Source organism: Cyprinodon variegatus, unplaced genomic scaffold, assembly GCF_000732505.1.
Source record: "Cyprinodon variegatus isolate N-32 unplaced genomic scaffold, C_variegatus-1.0 Scaffold97, whole genome shotgun sequence".
Taxonomy (NCBI): Eukaryota; Metazoa; Chordata; class Actinopteri; order Cyprinodontiformes; family Cyprinodontidae; genus Cyprinodon; species Cyprinodon variegatus.
In genome coordinates, this window is record NW_015150550.1 from 1394241 (window position 1) to 1421065 (window position 26825).

The 26825-nt window shown below is 38.2% G+C and overlaps 1 protein-coding gene across 2 annotated transcripts in view; it reads left to right on the forward strand.

Annotated features, from left to right (window-relative positions):
• Positions 1-26825, forward strand: part of LOC107084297 (PQ-loop repeat-containing protein 1-like) — a 51761-nt gene that overhangs the window by 9967 nt on the left and 14969 nt on the right. For both annotated transcript variants that reach the window (XM_015374081.1, XM_015374083.1), the window contains exon 4: positions 26205-26421. In XM_015374081.1, coding sequence (XP_015229567.1) covers positions 26205-26421 — 217 coding nt within the window. The remainder of the gene's footprint in view (positions 1-26204; positions 26422-26825) is intronic.

The window sequence follows — 26825 nt, forward strand, 5'->3', positions numbered from 1 at the left end:
TAGAAAGAGAACTTTCCCAACACTGCTTGTTGTACACCCGCCCAGGTATGTTATCAGGGCCTGGGGCCTTTCTTGGGTTGACTCTCCTCAAGGTTTTCCTCATTTCAGCTAAGTAAAGGTTGAGTGCCTCCTCTCCCTGGTGTTGAAGGTTTTTCACTGCTGGACTGCTGTTTAGTGCCTCAAACCTTCCAAAGATGTTGTGTTGTTCATTTAGGAAGTCAGCATTTGTTGCATTTACCTGGGAAAGTAGTCATCTTCTTTTGGAAGATCTTTGTTTTTTTCATATTGATTCTTTAAAAATGTCAAATGTATACTTTAAATAGAGTAATTCTTAAGATGAACACTGTTTTATCTAACTTAACTTAAATCTTTCTACCTTAAATTTGATGAAAATCCATAGTTCACTTTCTTAGAACAGTAGCCTCATGCATCAGACTGATAATAAAGGGTCTTAATTCAGAAATGTGGGCATGTTGAAGATGGAACAGTACCTGAACTCAGTGCTCGGTCTGGGCTCTTTTTGTATGAATTACTGATCAGGTGATTTGATTGGACCAACACTTAAATGAAGGAGGATGGGAATTAACCCTTACTTCAAAAACACTCCCACTTCACCTTTTTCAGTGGTACAACTTATACCAGGACATTTCTGTGACAAAAATACCAATTTTAATCCAATATTCTCTATAAGAATCTTAGATCTGAATAGCTTTTTCTAAAATATTCACATTTACTGAGATGCCGCTGTTGACTGATGGATGATGTTATTAGCTGGAATTAATATGCCCTTAAATGGTGATTTGATCTCAACATGAGATTCTTTTTGTTTTGGTTTGCGTCGAGGCTTAGAGACAATCAGAGCAATCAGACCAGAACCTATCTGAGCAAATAGGACCCATTTTATGTATGCAGTTTATGCCCTGTTAGGCTGGTAATGTCCTTTTATGTTGTGGCCCAGTTTAGTTTCCCCTCAGTGGTTTGAGATCACATCAGCAAACAGCTAAATCCCAGCTTGTTCCAGGTGTTCTCTAGCATTGGGTGGACTGTATTCTCTGCATAAACACAAACATAGATGATAAACTGTGATTATTCGAAATGGCTTAAGCTTTTTTTTTAACGATCCCCCAAACATGACTTTCAAATCATTAAGTTTAGTGACTCCTGGACCATAAAAGCTTTAGGGTATTTCTAACGATCTTTTCACTGAGCTAACTCAGTAATGACTTTGCTGTGACTTACAGTGGCTGCCTGTGGGTCCACATTAACAGTCCTGGCCTTATAATGCAGAGAAGGGGGGATTCAAAGGCAAGTGTGACCACAGGCTCTATGCACTGAAACTGGGGAGCTACTAGTGAAAACTAAGGGTTCCTAGATGACTGAAAACAACTGGAGCATTTGAACTAGCTGGTGTACCAATAATTAAAGCCATTGCATAATTTAACTGTATTATTAAGGATGTTTGAGCTGAGTCAGTTCATGAACTACAAGTTCTTGGAGCAACACTCGTCCTACTGGTCAAAAAAAGATGAGCACAATAGGACAGAATAAAATTGAGAAAAATATTCTTTATACTCTTGATCCTCAGTTTTGTTTCAATAAAACCTTCAGTAATTCTACCTTTAAACCAAATTGGTGAAATTTATCAAAACAGAGCTACAGGCTTGGATAAGAGAGCACCAACAAAGTCTTGAAAGTGATTGTAATCAATACAATGCCAGGCCACCTTTATTCATCCGGCTTTAAAATAAACAAAGAATAGACAAAAAATTAATTTATTTATTTCATTCAAAAATAACTATAAAATGCATATGCACACCAATACAGACTCCCTCAAGTCAATTAATCTTCAATAAAAAGAAGCAGAAAGAAGAGCGATCTTACGATATCTGCCCCTTAATTCGTTTAATAAACACTCTGCATTGGTTTTATTACAGTACTTACATCCATCTTTTCTCATTTACCCACATTTACTGTGATTACATTTGATGGTATAGTTTAGCATGAACTCTTAACTTTGACACATCCCTAAAATTGTATTTTTCTTTTTTTTTAATGCCATCATTGTTGGTAGGGTAATCCTTCTGTTCTGGGTAGATTTTGTTTTTTATGGAATGATTTGTGCAAAAGCAAACCAAGTAAATAGGCTCATGTATAGGGTTTGCTTTGCAGCACATTAAAATTAAATAACTTTAAAACCCTTTAATGTAGGTTGACAAATAATGTTTTACTTCACTGTATTCGTAAAGCACTCTTTACTCTCTAAGGACTCAGTGTGCGTTTACATATAGCTAAAGAGCTATACAGCATGATGACATTATAAAAGTATCCAGCTGTGTGTGTAGCTGTCAAGGAAGCCGTATATGAAAGGGAGGAGAGGATGGATGCAGAGGCAGCGTCTCCTCTTCCATCAGCTCTCCGTTTGGAGCCATCCACTTAAAACAAATTGGTCCCCCGCCTTGCTGGGGTTGGGTTCAGTGTGGAAAAATGGCCCCATGATGATCGGGGCGTGACGGACAGGGCAAATCAGTCGCAGTCTGGAGCCTCGACCAATGCACCGTCACAGTGTGGTTTGGAGTATAAAGATTTGAGTATCTGCAGCAGGACAAATCACCCATAAGAGCATGCACACCCTTTATTTCAATGTCCAAACAGCAAACACAAAATGTTCTTACTTTCATTGTGAAGTATTTTAATGAAACCTCCTGATAAGACATTCTCATTAGCAAGTCAAATGAAGCCGGGTAGGTTAGAGGTGCTCTGTTAACAGGCAGGCATGTTGGACAACTTATGCAGTAAATTATCAAAAGAAATACCAAACAGCATGGCTCCAAGGGAGTATTTGTTCAGATAATAATTCTACTTGTTAGTTTTCACACAGACTCCCAGAGGAGTAGCAAAGCAGTTTTCTCATATAAACGTATGTTTTATAATTACCTTTCGAATGGGGAAAGTTGTTTTTCTGAGTCAGTGTTTTGCCTGCTGGGTGTGTTTGAAAAAGGTGCAAGAGATTGGTGACCTTTTGGTTTAAACACAATTAATATGCACTTTTTTTCTCCACACTAGAAATTCATTATTTATTGGGAAATATAGCTGATACCCTCATACCTGTGACAAACAGAGCAAGGTACTGAAGGGTCAAGTGTTTAACGAGGTAGTCAGCAGCACAGGAGCACCTCAGGGGACAGTACTTTCACCATTCCTTTTTACTCTTTATACCTTTGACTTTGAGTACAAGAGTTTAAATTTTAGGGGTAGTTTAGAATAGATTCTATTAGAAGTCATGCAAAGTGTTGAATTTTTCATATTTTGTCATTTTGAATTGATTAAACCTAACTATTTCATGTGAAAAACCGGATATTCCAACCCCTTAACATAGTACAGTGTACTCTGGAACATCATCTGTTTTAGGAGAATCTTACAACATGTCATGTAACTATGGAAACATAGTTTTTTTCCTAGCTGAATTCCTTATTATGGACATCTAATAGATTTTTACAAGCTTTTTCTATGCATCATGTATCCTCTTAAACCAATAGAGATGTGCAGTAAACAACATCTTATAATTGATTAAGTTCATAGGATGGGACAGCATGAGATCCATCAAATGTCCCCTTTAATGAAGAAATCTTCACGTATTTAACAAGAAATGCTTTGCCAAAACATTTCCTGTCAGTTGGAGACATAAATGTCCTCTAAGTTTAACCCCTTTGGTCAAAAATGAACAGCTAATAAATGTGTTCTTGGTCCTTTGATGGGAGATTTGCCACAGATCCAATTATCCCGGTTCGTCCCTGAGGTTCTGTTCTCGATGCCTGGGGTTAACTGAGGATGTGGGTCAAAAACTTATGATGTGACCTAATTGGATCTGTCTGTGTGGACTGCTGAACACTTTTTAAGTTGATTTGGCCCATTTCTCCCAATACCACCATTCATCACAGACGTACCCACATTTAAAATCAGCGCTGCCTATATTCCTTCAATTACATATTTTCATTACATTTTCTGCTTTGTTCTCACAATACTTGATATTAAATTGCCAAACCAGCTTAATCTATTGTTAGAAAAACATATCAAGCTATTGAATGTTGTTATAAATAGGTACCTCCTTTAAAATGCTTACATTTTCTTTAGGCAGTTTATTGCATGTTGATCCTTGACTTGGTGAAGTCAAGGGTTAAGCATAAAAATATTGATCCCTGAGATTTTATGCTCATTATTTCTTCTCTCTATCAATGCAAAATAAGCTTGGCCTCACTCTTCTCCTTTTACCCTCTCTGAGCTTTGTTGATGCATCTTGTAGCTCTGATCAGCCCTGATCAGACGGAATATTATGGAGTAAAGCTTTAAAACACATTGCGCCAGCTCATTAGGAGATAAGTTCTGTATCATGTCCTTTCTAGCACTGACAGACCCATAGAAGCATATACCAATATTAAGAAAATATAAAGAATTTATCTTTAAGTATTAGTACATTTGTGCCATTTTGGGGAACAAAATAAGCAATATTAATGTTGAAATAAGATGTGGGGTTGCCAGGTTTGAAGATAGACCAGTTGTTTGAGATGCACTGTCAGAATGTCAGGTTTCCAATCAAATGTCAATAAGTTTTCAGACTGGTAAATTTAGAAATGATCCGTTTCGTAACAGACCAGTAACATACCGCTATGTTGTGTCAGTGATGTAGCAGGGTGTCTGCTCTCCCGTTGTTCTAATTGGAGAGGTGAATCTCTGCCCTGGGCACCCTGCCATTCATGAGACAGTTATCCTGCCCAGACTTCTCTGATTTGCCTCCAACATGTCACACTGTGCTTTGTGAGAACATTTGTGTTTGCAGAACTGTCCACAAACAAATGCATACATTGCTAAACCAGTCAAACCAAGACTGTCTAGCCAGATGTAAATGAAATCTGGCAAGACAAAGTCCAAAGTCACAGAGAACATAGGAAATCATAAGAATCAGAACCATGTAACTCCAGGAGAGTACATATGGAGGACAGTAGGGTGGCTCTAGATTAGTTTGCTACAATTTCCTGCAGTAGTAGTACAGTGTCATGAGGGATTAAAATATTTCATACAGATAACTGCATATCAGTTTTGATGAAATATGGAAATCAAATAGTAAGATGCCTCTCTTATGATTTAGCTGTATGCTAATTGCTGAACCTTTTTTATAGTATACTGCATTATATAACCTTATTAGAAATGCCATACTCGTTACATCTTTCACTTTCACACCACTATAATCTTTTTATCTTTTTTTTTTTTTTACTAATAATGTATAAATAAATATAAAAAGAAAACAACAAAAAATGTTTTTAGTTTTAGTTAATCAGGAAAGTAGGAAAAGGTAGGTTGTTTTTTTTTAATAGCAACTAGAATCTGGTAGCATTGGTATCAGCATATTAGAGCTTCACCTAAACTAAATGGTACAACTGCATGTTGCAAAATCTGCTTGTTAAACCATTTAAATGTCTGCAAATAACTGTTTCTCCAGCTTTAGGGCTCCATCAACCAAAATCAACTGAAGTAACTTTCATACTTGCATTGTATATAGAAGTCATCATGTGCAACAAATGATTTCTTTTGTCACATTTTGCAATAGATAAACCTTGTTATTGACTTATTTCCAACAATTATTATTATTATTATTATCATTAGTGGCCAGCACTAGTATTCTTGGTGCATCTAAACATTTGACATAATGTGGTTTTTGGATGAATATAGATGTATTGTATAGACTTCCCTTTCCCCACGCAGCTCCTCCAGCTGCTCTTGGGGAAGCCTGGTGACATCGTGCCTCCAGCATGTTCTGAGCTGTCCCTTGGGCCTCCTCCCAGTGGGAAGTGCCTCAGAAACAGAAGTTCAATCACCTAAGCTAACTCATCACAATGTGGAGGAGAGGCAACTCTATTCCAAACCTTTCCTGGTGGCTAAGCTCTTCGCCTTGTCTCTTAGAGAGTGCCTGGCCAGCTTAACTCAGCTGCTTGTATCTGGGCTCTCATCTTTTGGTCACATCCAAAATTGCTGACCAAGCTAGGGACCGGCAGGTAAATCAAGATCTTTGCCTTTTGGCTCCCTCTTCACCACAATAGTGCAGTGGCCCCCTCTGGCCCTTGACTATATCTAGAAATCCTGTCCATTAATGTTATAAACAGGATCTGTGACAAAGGGCAGCCCTGCTAGAGTCCAACATCAGCAGAAACAGGTTTAACTTAATGCTGGCAGTGAAGACCAGACTCTCGGATGGCCCTTAGTAAAGGGCTGCTGACTTTGTTCTCCTGGAGTGCCCTCCACAGGGATCCACCGGGGATTCCATTACATGCCCTTTCCAGGTTCACCAAGCACATGTGGACCTGTTGAGCAAACTCCCATGATCCGTCGAACACTCTGCTAAGGGTATAGCGCTGGTCCTGTACTCCATAGCTGGGACAAAAACTACACTGCTCCTCCTGAAACTGAGGTTCCAACAATCAGATGGACTCTCCTCTACAGTTTCCTGGCATGGATCTTCCTTTGAGACTGAGAAGTGTGATCTCCCTGTAGCAGGAACAGACCCTCCAGTCCCCCTTCTCTTGATGGAGGACCACCACCCCAGTCTGCCAGTCCAGGGGCACTGTCACCCACAGCAAACCAGCAACATCTTGAGATCTAAGGTACTCAGGGCAGATCTCACCCACCCTTAAACCTTCCCACTGTGGAATGTTTTGACCACTGTGTTGATTTCAGCCTGGGTGATGAACAGGAACAAATCCTAGCATCAAGCCTCTACTTGCACCAGGGGAGGCATGTGAGGTGGCTTCTTGCAAAGGTGAATCACCACTCTAGTCTGCCAGTCCACTGACCCTCACTACCTGCTTGGGCCTGCCGAGGCTGTTCGGCTTCCACTTCTATCCAACTCACCACCAGGTTGGGACTGGTGGACAGTTCTACCCTTTCTTTTCAAAACAATTAAAAGGTCAGAAGATACACTTACAAAATTGATTATTTAACTCAGGCCTAAGGTGCCCTGGTGCCAAGTGTGCTGATAAGAACACATCAATGAAAATGGGTGTAACAACCACTGTTGTTTCAGTAAAAAAAAAGGATTTAAAGGAATATCAAAGAAAGAGAACAATGATGATGAGCAAAGAAGGTCAGTGACGATTCAATCTAAATGAGTCGCTGTTATGCTAATTGCGGTAGACATGCTGGGTAATGTGGTCATTTTAACCCCAGGGGAGCAAAGAACACTATGGTGTGTGTGTGTATTCACCACCATTTTTCTTTTTCCTTTTTTTTCCCACCATTTTTCTGGATCACTCACCAATTGAAGTAATGAGGTTCTAAGATGTTTTAAATGTATTTCTTGTCTCGATCTGAAAATTAATCTGTCTCTATAATTAACCACGACAGACCATGTAAAGTTTGTTTTTCATTGTGATATTAAACCTTTAAAGAATACTTAATACCTGCCTCAAACCTCGTTAACATCAAGTGTTGCTTATGCACCTTGCTGCTCAGATTTTACCTTTCAAATTAATACTTCAGATTAGGACACTGCGTTTTTGTCCTAATAGTCTTCTGTAGATTAATTGAGAAGATTTATAATACTCTAGTAATTCCTATTAATTTTTAAACTTTAGAGGTTTCTGCTTTACTTAGTCTTTTTAAGGAAATTAGATGGCCCATTCAGCCTGTATTAACAAAGTTCCAACACAGGAAATCTGATTATTTTAGTTATCTATATGCCTTTGGTTAATTACTGACAGGGCACAGAAAGACTATGGTTCCTTGAAGCCTGTGTGGGCTCCATAGTTTCTCCTGATTCTTTTAAAAATCACCTTATTTAGAAAGGCTTTTACTTAATTGGTGGTTTTTCTTTTTATCTTGTGGACCATTTATGGGATTTTAAAAAGGTGCTATATGATAGATAATTGCTTGCTCGGTTATGTGAATAAAGGCACCATAAATGTAAAATTTTAAGCCCATCTGTCTTAAAAACCTTTTAAAAACTCAGAGACGTATTCTCACCACTGAAGTACAGCCTAATAAAATCAGTCTATGGGCTCGAACAGAACCAGTTCTATGTATTTTCTAGGTAGAGCAATTCAATTTGTCGCTTAGAAGACTTTGCTGTGACTCCGGTTTTTTATGATAGAGGAATTAAACTTGAACAATTTAGACTGAGTCTTTGAGTTCCACCCAATGGTTAGAATCAGAACCACTGAGGAAGCAGGCCAGATTACTTTTTTTCTTAGCTGCTCAAAGCATTCTTCCTGTTGAGAGAATCCTCTTAGAGGCAGACAGAGTGTCAGCATAGGATTCCATGAGATTGAATAATTTTATTGTGTTCTTTATGGAAAAAATTTAACCAGAGGACATTTGTTTCTATTGTAAGCTTTATGGTTATAACTGTTTTACTGTGAATTCAACTTTTATGTATAATTTTTATTGAAGCTTTATTCCGTCTAGCCTACATTTTTACATGGTATGTTGGTTTGACTTTTAATCATGAAAGACAGAACTTAAGAATATTTAAGATTTAAGTACACAAAACGCTGTAATAACTTGAGGGATCTCATTTACCTGTATAGGTCTAGATCTATTCTAAAAATGTATATTTGTGAAACAGGATCACCTCCTAATTAGGAGTTCCAGTTGCCTCCTTTTGGACGTAGGTGTCTAATACCCATGAGTGGGAAAACTAGATTTTAAATGGTAAATGGCTTGTACTTATATGGTGTTTTTTCAAGTCAGGAGGCTTGACTAAAGCGCTTTACATTACATTCAGTCATTCACCATTTCACCGTTTCATGCATACACTGATGGTGGCATACTACATTGAGGCCACAGCTGCCCTGGGGCTCACTGACAGCAGTGAGGCTGCCGTACACTGGCGCCAACAGGCTCTCTGACCACCATCAGTAGACAATGCAGGTGAAGTGTCTTGCCCAAGGACACAACAACACTGATAGCCGGAGCTGGGGCTGGAAAACAACAAGCCCTCGATTTCAGGGCAAACTCCTATGTCCAACATACTGCCTAGTATTGTAAAAAAAAATCCTTTGTCACTGCAGTCATTAAATTTCTAATGATCTTCTTAAATGATCAGATGTATTTTTCTGTCTTTATAGATGTAAGGTATTGTGTTATGTCAAGCTGACTGTGTTTTTATACCTACTGTGTTGCACTATGATTGCCCTCCCTGTGGCTTATAAAAAGGGTTGATTATTATTGGGTCATTGCTACAGCGTTTTAGATAAACGTGTGTAGATACCATGCTGGTAGAATGTATGTTGCTTTATAGAGCTTTGATGCAAATGCTACAAAATTTTAAAAATGTCAAAAACTCTGTGGCTGGCAGGGCATATCTGGGGATTGAACTGTATGTGCAGCAAAGTCAAATGTACAGAAAAAAGATGATGGAGGGTTGCATCTCTACTCCATAGAAAGGGCAGGCAGATATGCAGCACTGTGTTGTTTAACCTCCTACATGTCGTATCAACAACGATAATCGAACATTAAAGCAATTCTTTCTGCAATTGTTCTTTATATTGAAATAAGGGTACTGCATAATACATACATAAAATAATGATTGCACTACCTCAATGCACTTGTTCAAGGCAAATTATTCCATCAATCAGATTTATTCATTAAGCCTTTTGATCAGACCAATATATCGTTTAAATGAAAAAAATCTTAATGTACTTATTAAATCCTTTAAAATGCAGAGGGTTTAGGAATTAATATAGAATAAATCTGCCTGGTGTAATGAGGTGTTAAATGTGTGATGTGGGCGGTGAAAAGGCTTTTTTTATTCACACGGAAACAAAATGAAGGTCATTTTATACAACGAGCAGCTTTTGATGCACAAAATGCAGCGTCGGCCCCTACAGCTTTATTTGCTAAACTCAAAATCTCTTTGATTTAAACCTCATTATCTCTGCAGTAAGGATGTTTGTCCCAGTTTATCGTAGAGGTGACCCTTTGGTCCCCCATGTTAGCATCTTTATCTGGACCTCCAGATCCCCCCATCTGGACAGAAGCTGATGTTTATCATACTGTATCAGCTTCACATAGGAGGCTTTTAGTTACGGCAGAAAATAATGGAGATAAATAGTGATGGTAGAGCCACACGATGGCACAGAAGGAGTCAAAAATTGGGCAAAAACAAGTGTGTCTGATTGGATCTCTCACTCCTCTGTCTCTTTGATGCTTTCCCAGCATGTTTCAGGATGTGAGCAGCACTCCACCGATGCTTCACCTCCTCACCTCCATCCACTCTACTCCTTCATTCTCAGCTCTAAGGTCACTGCAGCCTTTCTCTCCGTTCAGTCATCATCCATTACTCACCTGACTTCATGCTCCACTACACCAATACTACCTGTCTGGACCCTTTTATATCCACTGTCTTCTGTGTAATGACAAAATGTGCTTGAGCAACAGAGCTGTCACTTTAGGACACTGAACCTAATGAAGGGGTGACTCGTTCACATTTGTTCCTCAGGTTTAGTTCAGGTGATCTGAGTAATTTGGGCTGTTTTCTACATTTCTTTAAAGCAACAGTGTGTAATAACTGGAGGAATTTTCTATCTGAAATGTGATATATTATAAATGTTATTTCTTATCATCTACGAACTGAAAATCTCAATCTTTAGGTTTGCATTGCCTTAGAAATTGCTAATTATAATTAAATAGGAGTGGGTCTCACATGTATGGAAGCAGATGTCTTTGTGCTAAAGCAGCTCAGAGCTGACAAACTAAGCCCCATTTACACTACCCTTTTGAAACCGTGCCGAGAGCGGTCCGAGCATGGTAACCTAGGTAACTGTTGAGTGTAAATGACACGCACAACTAAACCGGACCGTGCCAGACCTAATCGAACCACGCTAAACTGGTACTAGTTCATCAGTAGGGCTTGGCACAGTTAAGTTCTGGCTCGGTTCTCAGATAACAAAGAGCTCATGAGCAGACCACGTCATCTCCTTACAGTCAGCCTCTGTAATCATGAAATTTAAGACATTCATAAAAATACTAGCTTCCCTACCGTGCCATACAATTTCCACTGATGATTCTGCTTAACAGACTCAACGTCTGTCGTTGTTTCCTGCGTCTGTAAGATCTGATAAGACTATCATTTGTCGTATGCACTTCCCAGAAGCCGACTCTGTGAAGTAAATTCACCAAAGGCTACATTCTTCACCTGACTCTCCGCAAACAATGAAATATCACAATTATAACCAAACTTTCTGAATGTTACTGATGCCACCATGATGATTAGCTTGTTCCCCTCTAGAGAGTATTAGTACCATATATCATCACTAGGTGGCAAGGAACCATGTTAACGTGATATGTAAACAGTCGCAAGGAACCAAGCTAGGCATGGTTAATTGATCCAAGAGCGGTCCGAACTAGGCACGGATCGGTTTTTCAGAGGGTAGTGTAAATGGTGCTTTAGTGTCTGTAGAGATTGCCATTACACTTGAATGTGTGGCAAGTTAGGCCTATATAAAATCTATATCCTCCACTGATTAATAAAATACTCTTAATGAAATTATCATGTAAGCAAACTTCGTCACCTGACAAGATGGGCAATGTTGACGTTGCGGAAGCCATTGTGTACCATGATGGCCTCTGTATTGTTGGAGAGGGAGAAGTGTGGGGGGACTGGTTCATGTCACTGCACTCTGGCCACTAGATGTCAGTGAAAATTACATTCTGTAGCATTTAGCAATTTAAAGCAGTGAGCTGCCCTGATGATGATGAATTTTTAATGATGAAGAATGTTTTAAGTTGCTTTGTGGACCTTTTCTGTTAAAGTCAAATATCAATGTGTGATTTAATGGAGAAAAAAGTAAATGGTATATATCCAGCACTAAACAACGGATTAAGAAATTATTTGGAAAGAATAGTTTTTACTATTTTGTTTATCTTCATAATTTGGGCAGAATGGAACTGAGTGCAAAGTTGATTATTTAGAATATTTAAAGGATTAAGAAAAGCAAATACCTGGGTAAAAAGACTATACAACATAGACATAAAATCACTTGAAATCCCCAATGTTGCCCAAAGAGCTCCTTTAATGTTCTGACATTTTGAGAAAAAGAAAGTTTAAATCAGTTTTATATGGTTTTGATCTTCAAACCATTAAGTGTAGATCTGTACTTGAATGCACCATAAAAGTGCAGCTTTTAGGTAAACCTTTCTGGTAGGAGAGACCCTGTTGCTGTTGTTTTGCATATAACTTGCTGTGCAGCATAGCAGGCTTCCTACAGACTACGTGCAGAGGCATTTTGACTGTAGCTGATTTTTTTTTTTTTTTTTAGATTGCGTTTAGCTGGTTTCAATAAAGCAGCGAAGCAAAGTCTAGAACAAGCTGTGTATCTTTTTGATGTTCAAAAGTGCTTGCATAAACCTTTTAGTCTATGTTCCTCTTTCTGTCATCATTCTAGATGAATGAGAAAGCTTAATATTCCCAAAATATCAAATCAGGAAAATAAAAGTATGTTGTTCTTGAGGTAAGGATGAGGAAGATTTATTTATGGGTTTAAGAAGAGAAGTTAACTCTTTCTGGATTTTTTTTTTTTTTAATGTGGACGTATTTTAAGTGACAGTTCAGTCACGGAGGGACACAGAGACTGAGTAATCGGCACAGAAAAGATTCAAGTTCTTTCAACAGGCGAACAGACGAAGGCCAGGTTCTGGATATCAATCCTAGTGGTGGGGCTATCCGGACATTCAGGGTGAGGCATGAAGGTCAAAGCCAGGGAATCTGAAACTGATCTGGAAGGAATCAGGTATTGGGAGGTGGAAATTGGATTCAGTACAGTCTGGGCAGGTACCTGTGCATGAAAGAAAAGAAAAAAAAAGAGTCTCACATCAGTACTTGACCAAGTTTTTCAGAAGACCTGGAAGTGTTACCATGCAGGATATCCCACAGTTTGACAGAATGCAACAGGAGGTCCATACCCACAGACCTACTTACAGAAGCCCTGAAAGAGAAAATAAGTTTTTTTGTTTTCTTATATTATTTTCTGCCCTGAAAGGCAAGAAAAAAAGACTTAGAAATTAACCAAAGTTTTATTTTGTGTGTTGTGCTGGTGAAGGAAAAAAAGTCTTAGAAGTCTAAACTAAGAGTTTTTCCCCACTCTGTTGTTTGATGTCGTTTGAGGTTAAAACGTCTTTTAAGCTCCCTTATCTATGTTCCATTTAGCTGTTATAACTAAAACATAAATAAATATAATAATTGAAGGATTGCTATTTAAATTGTTGCTACGTTATTTCTTACACCCATGTTTACCTTAAGTTAACTTATGATTAGCATTGACTGACAGCAAGTCTAAGGTTATCTGGGAAATACAGTCTTGGCCTGAAGAAAGAGCAGTTATGATGTTGTCCTACAAATATCCCGGATCATTCCTACAAATAATTCTCAATTGCTTATAAAGATACAAGGTTGATATGATAACCACATGCCATGGCCAAAGAATACACAGTTTATGTACCTTATTTGTATCTTATTTTACTTTGCAAAAATATATAATATATTTGGGACTTTGATTCTTGAAAACCAGGTCCCTCTAAATATGCAGTTAAAGAATGCAGCCATGAGTGACTGTCTGTCTTATTACATCAGTGCCTCTAGTGGCCAAATAAGGTATTACAAAACAAACAGAAAACATTTTCCTTTGATTAATATTCTTTTTCTCTCTTGCCTTTGAGGGCTTCCGTACCTACTGCTGCTGATCAGGGTGATGCTGTCCAGGTGTGACTGTCACTACTGTCAAAACTTGGTGATAAAAGAGCATCTGATCACTTTGTAGTTTTCTGTTGGTTGTCTGAAAACTACATTAGCATTAAATAAAAAAGCAAAAAGCAAAGTTTCAAGTTTTTATACCACTCCCTTAGCTCTCAACAATGATTAGATAGAGGAAACCTTTTTACTTGTCTTACTGTGTAAGCCCTGGAAGATGTTTTACCCAGAAGACAACAGCTTCTTTGAAGTCACATCAAACTTTCATTTTGTTGCAGAAAGCAAATCCTGTCTAATCATTGAACTTCACTGAGAGAGCATGCTGAACTTTCTGAAGGCATACACCTGCAGAAGAAAACAAAATCTATGTGATCTTGAAATGATAAAACATCTTAAATGGAATTTAAAATCAAGATATTAATTCACAGAGCTGCTTTAACGGACTGATAATGATTCTCATGTTTCTATGCACCAAGCAGAAACACATTATAGACAAATATAATAAAATAATGAAAATGGAAATAAAAAAGTAGGAAGCAAGTAAAAAAGAAAACAGTGAGACAGTCTAACTTAACCCAGCAGAGGCTAAAAGCTTTAGCCAAGACAAGTAAAATCCACCATCATGCTGTTCCCTGTCATGCCACATATAATGGCAAAAAATAGAATTGAAAACATTTCTAGCATCAGCATCCTATTAGGAAAAGGAAAAGTATGTTTGTTGTTTATGATTGTATTATATATTCTACACATGGTGAGATTTAAAACATATTTTGGCCGCTGCACATAGGCAGAATATATATATATATTTTTTTCTTTATTACCTAAGGAGTGACCATTTATGGCTGAGAGTTAAATTCTCCATGCACAATCTATTAGCGTCCCCAAAGAGTCCATCAGTATATACTGAATGAGTTTGTAGTGTAAATTGAGCTTACTGTTTCATCATAATAGCCATGTTGAGGTGAGTGAATCTTCATCAGTACAGAAAAAGTTGTTGCATGGTGTAGCATATCTCTGCTTCTTTCTGTATGTCTGCTTCTGTCTCCATGAAATTCAGTCGGCCTCACTGAGCCTTGTTCTGCTGGAGGTTTCTTCCTGTTAAAAGGGAGTTTTTCCTCTCCTCTGTCGCTACAGGTATGCTTAGTGTGAGGGATTGCCTTTGTGTCAATGAGTCGATGCAATCAACAGGTTTTGCTTAGATAGAAAACTTTGTATCAGTTTGACTGTATGATCTGGTTGAATTGTCTCTGTAAAGTGCCTTGAGATGACATGTGTTGTGAATTGGTGCTATAGCAATGAACTGAATTTAATTGTAGTATCAAGATGGCAGTTGGAGTTTTGTTATTTTTCAGTATTGTTCTAATTTACTGCTGTAAAATAAAGAGCTGTAAAGTCTCTTAAAGACTCCCTGGTATTTAACCTAACCTCACAGAACTGACATTACCCGCTTTTAACATTTTATTTCTCACTCAGAAACAGAACATTCTCCACTGTACCTGCATGCTGCCTGATTCTGTCTCACTCGTTGTGTCACGTTGCTACATCAAGAGAGCATTATTTGTTTCCTATACGTATTTCCTGCATTTACTGATTAAAAACTCCAAACTACTACTAAACTTTTGTGATTCAATCTCTGTGATAAAAATGCCTCTTTTGGTAGAATTTCAGAAGTAATTGATCACTTTATGTATTTTTTTAATCAAAACAGGTTATCTATAAATAACATTACAGTAGTCTTTCTGTCATTCTTTGGATTCAGAGAAGGTTAAACTACTAAAACAACTCAATGATAAATTTCATGTCATCTATAAATAAAACAATAAAATCAATGTTGTCAAAATGTCAGCACTGGCCAGTGGATTGGTGCTTCTCTAATTTTATTGCATCAGGTCTTTTCCCTTTTTTTATGCTCTACTTATCCTGAGTCTGGACGGAAATTAGTGATTACCATGTGCTTATTTGTCCTAGCAGGTCTGTAAGAGCATTCAGAAAACACTGACCAGAATGTAAATAACTGGCTGAGCTCTGTCATCTCTTCAGCTTTTTCTGGGTGTCGGAGTTTAACAAATCCTTTTTATATGCTGCTAGTCAGAATAAATTACCGTACCTTCATTGACTATGGCTATTTAGACTCTCCTACTTTATATTTATTTATTTGTTTTATTCCAAAGATGCCCCCCCCCCTTCCCAACTTCTAAGGAGAAAGGCGGCATATTAGTCTTTTTAGTGACTTAATTCGTACTCCAGAACCTAACACAGTTTTTTCTTCTTAAACTACTCTAATTTTCCCAGAAACTGTAAAAGCTAAACCCCTAAGTTACTTTAAATCAAGATTAAAAATTTATTTTTTAGTGACGCAGCTATAAAAACCTTATGCACTTTTGCAGTCCTACTTTTTTCTTTTATATATTAATCATTTTTTAATCATGATGTTTAATTTATATTGTCTTTAATTATTCTGGTTGTTAATTGATCAATTAAATTTCTGTCAGAGAAAATTAGTTTTCCTTTAATGTTTCCTTTTTCTTTTTGTCATGTACAGCTTAATGATATGTCCTGCTAGTAGAACATGCTCTATAAATAAACTTGCCCTACCTTATATTTTCTTGCCTATTTTCAGTTAAATAAATAGAAGAAAGTGAGAGTTAGTAGAAAGTATGAAGTTAAATTTGGTTTCTTAAAAACTCAGCCTTGTCTTGCCAGAGTTATTTTAAAGGTTTCATTTCTTGAAAACTAATTTTGATACACAGAGTCCTGCCCAGGGGAGCCATGGCAGGAAGTAAATCAGTGTTGCAGTTTCTTTACAGCAGGAGCTGACTCATACATTCTCATTTATCTCTAAGCTGCAGGCGTGAGCCGCGGGCTGTCCGGGACAAAAACGGACAGAAGCGCCGGTGTAAGAATGAATTTTAATAGGTAGATTTGATTGTGATGGAGTCTGGCAGTGTCCTGGCATTTTTGTGAATCCAAAGCTGAAACAAATGTTTTAGCTGTGAAGACGACTGAAGTGACGGATTTATAGTGTTCTATTAGCATTCATACAAATGCAGTGGCCCACTATCAGTCGTCCTGCATTTGCTTGTTTACTAAACTTTCAGCAAAAGTAGCTGCTTTCGTATGCAGAGTCTGAAGGTTGTCAGGAAACAGTGGATGTTCTGACTTTGACGGGAAACCCTCGGGTATCCATGTTTATCTTCATGAAATAGGGATTATTGCAGAAATCATAAATAATTTAACAAAGTCAAGTGGTTATAGAATTTTGGTTTTGGGTGCTAGATTCCAGTGGAGCTAATTAATGAAGCTTAATCTTTTTCACGCGGCTTGAAAGAATAATAGGCCCAGTTATAACAGCATTCATTGGTGTCAAAGTACAAGGGGAACACTGTGATTCACTGGCAAGGTCAAAGCTGCCCACAGTCGGATGCGCTACCGTTGCAGAAAGACAGAAAAAAAAGGATCCCAGTCTTTATCATTACCCTGTTCTTAGTCAGAAATGCTGCATGTCAAATCTGATGTATGCACCTTTATCCCTATCGCTCTGCAGATTTTTCAAATGGGGGTTTAGGAAATTAAAAATACCATTTATGAATAAAACATTTTTGATCAGAAGATAAAAATGCTATTTATTTGAGACAGGATTTAATGCAAAGGAGTACTCACATAGTATTTTTTTTTTACATATACAATCCATCTGAAATTGTCTTTAAATTCATGTTTAATCATTATTAGGAGAGTAATTTTCTTAAATAGAGCTAATTTGAACCCAAACCCTTTTAACCCAAACTTGTCTGCATTTGCATTCATTTGGTCTGCATTAATGTTAATAAAGCATATGTTTCCTATGTTTACTTATGTTTGACCAGAAAGAGACAGACAGTGGAATCCCATTGTTTCCTGCAATGCTGCGGCCCCTTATGTGCTGGCGGTCCTTTGCCCAAATACATGCACACACAGAGCAGTGTACAAACATCCATGAAAGAGAGCAACAAAGAAATTAATTCATAATAGAAATCTGCATAGTACTTGGAGATGTAGTGTTAGGAACATTAACAGTTCTGGTCGTTTTCTTCTCTGATGAGGCCCACCATGATGTCGTCTGCCAACCACATTGTTAAGTTTACAGACGACAACACGGTGGTGGGCCTCATCCGAGACGATAACGAAAAGGACTACAAAGAGGAGGCGGAGCAGCTGGTGGACTGGTGCAAAGATAACAGAAGATGAAGGAGATCATTGTCGAATTTAGGAAGAACTGGCTCCACTGTTCAGCTGTAGAGGTGGTCAGCAGCACCAAATTCCTGGGGTTGCACATCACAGACAGCCTCAACTGGACTGTAAAAGCCACCTCACTATTCAAAAGGGCACAAAAGCATTGTACTACCTGCAGAAGATGAGGAGAGCCCATCTGCCCCCACCCATCCTAACAACCTCCTACAGAAGCACCATATAGAGCGTTCTGACCAGTTGTTTCACTGTGTGGTCTGGAGGCTGCAGCGTCTCAGACTGGAAGAATGTGAGAAGGGTAGTGAGATCAGCAGAGAGGATCAATGGGCTCCTCTTCCCTCTATAAAAGACATTTCATCCAAGTGATGCGTGTCCCGAGCCCATGACATCGTCAATGACCCCTCACACCCCCACCATGGACTGTTCTCCCTGCTTTCCTCTGTGAAGAGGCATTCGATGCTTGTCCAGCAGAGTCTGCAACAATTTCTTCCCCACTGCCATCAGACTGCTGAACTGTTGAAATAAAATAATAAAACTAAATCATGTCAAAAACTCTGCATCACACTGATAAAACCAAACCAAAAAACACGGCATATTTGTACCATATAGATTAATGCTCTGAACTTCCATATCAATGTGTTTTTGCACGTTTTTTCTCTTTTTCTTTTTTTTCCCCCCACACTGTTTACATTCGATCACTGCTGCACTTTAAAATGAAGCTTTGTTTTGTATTCACTCTGTGTATACAAAATGGCAGTAAAAGTTGTCTAGATCTGTCTATTAACAGTTTTTCTATGGTTCCATTACCATACAATCCCAGTGACTAACACAATAAATAAAAGGTAAAGCATCACCATTTACTGCCTGAACAGCAGGTTATTCCCTGATTGTTTAAAATGCACCTTTTCCAAATGCAGGCTTAATGCCATCTTTGCCTTATATTGTCCCAAGATAGTGGAACATTAAGTTGCAAAATGTGCAGCACAGACAAATAGAGCTTCATGGAGAGACACTGGAAGATTGTTGTCAAAGAAGCTGATTGGTCAACAGGCAAAATGAAAACGCTTGCTGGTTTTTGTGGCAACCAACAACGGAGCAGTTGATGTAAGCGAGATGTTTAGACATCTTTACTTTTGACGGAACGGCAACTCAACGTTACAACTTCAGGTGGTGGACGAAACACAGATGTGCCTTATGTTAATAGCCACATCCATGTGTCTTACATTTGGAGATTATTAAAGTTAGAGATTTAACAAAACCAAAAAAAAAGCACACCCTGGTTGACTTTTCTGTTGTTAAGAGCCTATACGAAAGCACCAAGCCACTTTCACCCTCCAGATTTTCTGGCAGGTTTGAACTGAGGCCCTACACCCACACACGTTTGACCGAATGTCAGATATCCGTGTGATAACTCCTTTTTTACTCAATTTGACAAGAAATAAAGACTTAAATATGTGGAATGCCTTAGGATCTTTTATGTCTTTAAGGTACATTAAAACAAAAACTTAAATATTTTAGCTTTGGAGGAAACTACATTGGTGACATTTTTAAAAAGTCCATCCATCCATGCAAATCTATGACATTTGGCCGCAACGCTCTGATGTTAAGCGTGAATAACTTTTGCAAAACACAAGACATTAAGCTAATAAATATGCAGGCTTTCTCTGTGAGTAAATATGCATGAGAGATTGCAGGCAGACCTTTTTGTTTTGGCAGACATATCCAAACAGGGATGACTGTGGCTGTAATTATAGAGCAACATTGTTGTGTGTTGCTTCCTAATTTCCTTTGTTAATTTATGGCAGACAAAGGATAAAACCCGAGAGAGGCGCTTCCCGACAATCCGTACCCGGAGTTACAAAACTGGCAGGCTGGAGAGCCTGTTAGAAACTCTTAATAACTAAGAAATCTGAGCCAAACTAAGAGCTGTGTTTTATTTGTTGTTTCTTAATCCTCATATGCAACAAATATAGAATCATGGAAAAGACCAGTGGGAAAAAATACAACTATTTGTGTTGTTATTAATTAATTCAATTATTTATTTATCTATTTTTTTCAAATAAAAAAACTATAGTATCTGTTCTGGTTCTTAAAAAAAAGAAGAAGAATTTATATATAACATATTCAACCACCCTTCTAGTTCTAAAGGCAACAATGTCCAAATTGCTACAAGCATCTCCAAGACAGAAATGTTTAGTTAAAGATGGATATAATCTTATTCCTGGCGGCTTTAAACTTTATATGCACAAGTGCACTTTTACAAACAACTACAGGAGCTTGGTTCCAGGTACTTAGAGATTCACTTCCACACAGAAAGCCCATATTTCAGCGATAGTATCTAGGTGTTACTTTATTGAATATCTTGTACCATGGTTGTGCTGTTCTTTTTACATCTCTTTGCAGGTGATGAAAGCAGACTGGAAATGTTTTATCATTATCTCCATTTTATCTCATCTTTCTTTCATCTTTTCTCCTTTTTGTTCTGTTTTTCCCTTTCCTCTTCTACTTACATTGCAGTGTCCATATATAACCTGTAAAACTCCCTGCATAATTATGATAAAGCTATTTATATGTATAAATCAAGCGGAACACTATGGCGATAGCCGTACTGCACCACTTGTAAAAGTAAAATCTGTTGGGCTCTTTTTCGCATCGAGACAATTATTTTTATTGCCACATCGCCAGACAGGACACTGTAAAAAAAAACAAAAAGAAGAAAAAAAAGATGGATATAAAAAAAACTCTGCTGCAGTGTGTTCAGTCCTCCTGTTATCTGCTGAAAATTATGTTCTCTCTCTCTCAGTCAAATCTTCCATGAAATGCAATTTATTAAAACACCTCTGATTGATAAAAAATGCTGTCTAATACTTTCCAAGCATAAATGCCTTCTTTATATTTAGAAATGTATGTAGTAAATTTTATCCCGTCATATGGATAGATTCAAAGTTTGTTAAATATACACTAATTTCATCNAAATCAATCTACTTTTTCATGATATTCTAATTTTATGACCAGCACCTGTAGGTGTTACTTTATTGAATATCTTGTACCATGGTTGTGCTGTTCTTTTTACATCTCTTTGCAGGTGATGAAAGCAGACTGAAAATGTTTTATCATTATCTCCATTTTATCTCATCTTTCTTTCATCTTTTCTCCTTTTTGTTCTGTTTTTCCTTTCCTCTTCTACTTACATTGCAGTGTCCATATAACCTGTAAACTCCCTGCATAATTATGATAAAGCTATTTATATGCATAAATCAAGCGGAACACTATGGCGATAGCTGTACTGCTCCACTTGTGAAAGTAAAATCTGTTGGGCTCTTTTTCGCATCGAGACAATCATTCGTATTGCCACATCACCAGACAGGACACTAAAAAAAAAGAAAAAAATCAGATGGATATAAAAAAAACTCTGCTGCAGTGTGTTCAGTCCTCCTGTTATCTGCTGAAAATTATGTTCTCTCTCTCTCAGTCAAATCTTCTATGAAATGTAATTTATTAAAACACATCTGATTGTTAAAAAATCCTGTCTAACACTTTCCAAGTATAAATGCCTTCTTTATATTTAGAAATGTATGTAGTAAATTTTATCCCGTCATATGGATAGATTCAAAGTTTGTTAAATATACACTAATTTCATCCTGGTTGTAAAAAACCCTGGTCAAGTTTAATTTATTATTCTATTTGGTTAAAAGGCTTTTTTTTTAAGAAAACGCCCAGCTGACTGCATTGACTCTGTGTTTTCAGCTCTCACCGGTCCTGACCATGCATGTGGTGACTGTGAAAAATTTTCTTTTGACTGTTGCCGGTCAAATTACAAAACAATAAAATTCTGTTCTGAACTTCAACCCATCCCAGTGTGCAGCTTGTGGCACCGAGGGAGCAATCAGGGGCTAAAGGTCTTTCTCAGGGAGCCGGGGTGGCAGTCAGTGGAGTTTGAACAAGATACTCTCACCCTCAGAACACATACACTCTGCTCTAACCACTAGGCAACACTTCCCCCATTTTATCATCTCTGCCGTTGCTGAAGTTTATAGAGTACATTTTTGACTTCTAAGAGACAACCGTTCACCTTAGTGTATTTATCTGATCTAGACATTCTAGTGAGTATCTTCTGAATCAGTTCAAGCTAGGCAGTAAATCCAAACACTGACACCCAAGGAGCTGGTTTAAAGGCCTGTTCTTGCTAGTCCCTGTGCCACTTTAAATTCTGTCTGTCTGCAAGTATTGAACTGAACGTGAAACAGAGAGACTACAAAAAGCAACTTTCACACATCTAAAAACAAAACAAAAAAGCTAACAGAGGTGTTGTGTTTCTTTCAGGTACTGACTGTGTTGAGTCAGCATATATCTCTAAGCTCCTAGGCTGTCACTGTCAATCTCCATCTCTCCATCAGACCCTGCTCTCTTCCTTCTTACTTTCTTCACGGCATGATGAGTCATGCTTTTCAATGACTCATAACCTTTCTCCTTCCCTTTATTTGAACCTCACATTTTCCATTTCTAGTCATCTCTTATTTCTACAGCTTGTTAGATTCTAACAGTGCTGACTTAAGGTCTAGACATTTCTACTCACTACTGAAACAGCAAAAGCTATTACAGCTCCAGACTTCCAGCAAATTGGACTTGCACAAATTCAATAACTTATCCCAGCTGGGTAACTTCCTAAACTAACTGTGTATTCAGGTATTGAATTCCTCCAGGCAGCTTCAATGGCTGCTTTAGTAATTGAATTGTTTGATTTAAAATGAGGTCCATGTAAACTGAGACCACCTCCCTGTCGTCTCTGTGCCCCGAGTAAAAATGCTCATTGCAAAGAAAGAAAGAAGGCAATTTTGGAAAAGCCATGTGTGTCATTTCTCAAGCCACAAAAATATATAAATGCAACTTGTGAATGACCATTAGAAAGACGGAAACTGGTCGATGGAGGGCATGAGTGGGGGAGAGTAGCGCCAGGGATGCATGGCATGAATGATGCAAAGCTTTCTCTCTTCCATTATAGTCTTCCGGTCATTTTAATTATGCAGGTAAACATGCAAGGCAGAATGAGTGAGAGCTGAAACAGGATGAAACACAAAGAGAGTCTGAGGATAAAATGAAGGGATGATGGCGGCTCATGTAGGAAAATAGATCGGACAGAAGTGAGAGAACAAGAGAAGAGTGTTTCAAGGATCTCAGTGCGTTTTTGAAGGTGTCTGCTGGTAATGTTTGCAAATTGATGAGAGGGGTAAGCTAAGGCAAACCTGAAAGATGAAATTGTGGGAAAAAAAAGTTCCTGCCCTGAAAGTTTTTAAAATATTTTTTCAGAACACCTCTTCTGTTTGTGCAGCTGCTGCTGTCAGCAGGTTAATTCTTCACCACCTCAGCATCGTTCCAGTAGAAATGAATGAGCTTTTATCTGTCTGGTAAATAAAAGGCCCTTCTGGTTCTTCACCCACCCCCCACCCCTCTCTCTGCCTACTGCCAGTGCATGCATTGACTCAACTCCGATTGTAATTTGAAGTAGAGAGCCTTCAGAATAGAAGGCGAGTTCGTAAATGGCTTGTAAGAAGTCCACAGTCTTTAGCTCTTTAGTTTCAGCTCGTTTCATTATTTGTGTGAGTGCATGCATGTGTGTGTGTGTCAGGTGATAGGGATGTGTGTGTTGTTCGACCTTTTCTTCCTCAGATCATGTTCATCTTGTCAGCTGTGGGCAATGTGTCTTTTGCAGGTGATAAATCCATTAATCACATTGGCTGTTTGTTGTAAACACGCTGCTCTGCACTCGATGCAAGGTGTCTCACTCGGTGGGTCCCAGGTTGAAACCACAGCTGCAGCTCACTGGAGTGGAACAGGAAAGGCTTCAGCATGTTAACATTTTATTTTGGGGGAAAACATTGTAAGGTTGATATGATCGATGGATAAAAGGTTCTTCTTGGCTCAGAGGAACTGAGTTTTTTTTTCTTTTTTTTTTCATCTTAATGCTCCTGAAAGGACGGAGGCTCAGAGGGAACCGAGTTTTCTCATCGCTGCTCCAAAATTGTGGAATGAACTCCTCCTCCTCAATGGACAATCCTCCAAAAACTATTCATTTTTACAACTAATAAAACCTATTATTATCATCCTTACATTTATTTTATATAATTTGGTTTTCTTGGTATGTACAGCACTTTGTGGCAGCTGTGGTTGATTTAAAAGGCTTTGTAAATAAAGTTGAGTTAATGTGACTAACCTTGTTAAATAAATCTTCAGATGCAAAAATAAAACAGGGCTGAGGTACAGGTTCAGTCTGGCATTCAGAGTATTTAGACACATCATATCTACCTAACTAGTTTGCTGACAAAGTGTTACCCTTCATGTAAACTGTTTTTATGGTTGTGGACTCTTAGATATAAATCTCCCTGCCACAAAACAAAAATACTTCAAGAATTGTTTTAAGAGCCTATCAAGCAAATTATTTTTTTGACATGGTCTCCAAATTCAACTGAATCTTCCATGACATGAAGAATCTGCAGCTAACATCCTGGTGTCCGAAACCACAGCGAGCCTTCAGGGTCTGGTGTTAATTCCCTATTTCATATACAATTAAAGGAGGGGATGAAGCAGATGCATGTTGTACAAAACACCACAATAAACTCAGAGGTTAGTGGTTGGAGCACCACTACAGTAAATGCTGTATTGGTCTAAGTTCAGTTCTTTCCATACTGGAGTTGTGTCCCCTGATCCTGTAGGCAGTCACATCTTTTCAGCTCACTGAAGCTGGCTGGATGATTGCAAACATGAACAAGTAATCCTTCTGTGCTACTGGGAGCTAACACAATAACAGGCAATAGAAAGGTTACCCTGCAGTAGTTGTGCTGGACCTGTGTGTTCATTTTAAAAGCAGCCAGAGAAGCAAACCTGTCAGGGTCAAGAGAAGTGCATCAATAAACAGCACCACAGTTAGAATACACTTAATAAAACACACCAGAGGGAGGTTACAGGTTCAGGGTAAGTTTGGGGGATAAAGGTTCACTGTTGCATAATGGAAGCAGTTGTTAGACGTGACTTTTTCTGTTACTTTTCAGTCTTAATATAAGTTGAATGTATCTTTCAATGAAATCCATCCATCTATGTAAGAGCAGACACAGTCAGAGACCAGAACTGTTGAACTCTCCCTTAATAAGTTCTGATGGAGGATTAACACATCAGATCATAAAAATCTTGCTACAACAGCATTACCAAAATGGCAAATAATGTGCTTTATGACACTTTTATATTTCCAAGAAATCAAAACATGAAATGTTTTGTTATGATAATTTTTTTCTACTGAAATAAAGCACACTTTCTCCTACTTATTCTAACCCTATTGTTATAGCCTTAATGTTTATGCTAAAACTCACACATAATCATTAACAGTTGGTGAAAAAAAATGCTGATTGCATTAATAAAAGCATGACGTTGTGTTCTTCCAGGCATTAAAATAACAGCTGCATGTGGAGCAGTCAGGTGCTTTGCAGCATTCATAGTCATGCTTGAGTCGCCACTCTAACTAATGTGCTCTTATTTAGCCATTAAATCCTTTTAGCTGATGTCAGTTGGTTTTCACAGCTCAGTGGTCGTACCCAGTCTGTCGGAGACGTTCAGTCATCTCACGCTGGGGTCCATCGATGAAATAGCTGTTGGCTGATAGAAATTTTAATGCGATAGATGTGTGATGTTTTTGTGACATCTTCTCTTCTTGGGTTTTCCTACCATCTTAATGCTTAACAGGACAACTACTGGGGCCAAGTCTTTTCATATGTACTGAGCGTTATTTTGTGAGCTTTATCTGAAGGCACCTCTCTGGTTTGGTATATGTGTTACTGGATCAGTAAATCAATTTAAACCTGAGGTATATTAAATAAATCCTGGACCTTCCTAAGGCCATCTAACTATCATAGAATAGAAATGTAACAGCTTTTCATTGCTGTATTTATCTTAGTTTCATTCGCTAATGCATTTAAACGGAAATGATTGAGGAGTGCTCGCTCTGCATCATTGTATTGCATCCATAAACAGTCCCAATACTATTTGGGTGCTTCAGTTTCTTCACATTATAAACATAATAGTCCCACAGCTCAGTCTGTGTTGCCATCAGGCTCTGCTGTTTGATGTCTATGCACTGAAAATCTTTTCAGCTTTTTCCATCTCCTCCTCTTGTCATACATTTCCATTTAGCTCGGCCTCTCAGTGATGGAGATAAATTGCTTTGATTGGAAACATTAATTTTTTTCTTCCCTCTCTCCAGATTTAAACCTTCACTACTTTTGGAGTTGGAGTGCTTTTGAGGACTACCTCCTATTCTGCTTCGGTTTTACTGTGGTGTCTGCTGTGACCACTCTGCTGCTGCTAGACTCCGTCATGTTTGTCGAGGCTCTGGGCTCCCTGGCTGTGATGTTTGAGGCGATGCTGGGCGTCCCACAGCTGCTGCAGAACTTCCAAAACCGTTCCACCAAAGGAATGAGGTACAACGCAATCTGACTCACTGTCTGGGGCAAATAAGCCAAGCTACACGTAAAATAATTAGTCACGTTAAGAACTTTTATTAGTACATTGCACACAAAATGATATTCCTATTAACTCATTTTACTTTATAGAAAGTTAAAGTCCCAAAAATCGGTTTCTCAGAAAATAAGAATATCCATCAGACCAATCAAAGAGGATTTTGATCCAGAAATGTTTACCCACTAAACCTGAGGAATAAATTAATGCTTTGCAATCAGGCAGGCAAAAGAAGTTTGCATTTAGGATGCCAGTAGTGGTAACAGCTGATCTGATGTGATGTAAATGTTATCTATGTGAGAAGCTGTTTTAAAAATGTATTTAGATCTCCTTTTTAGTGCTGTTACTACTAGAAACCCTTTCAAGC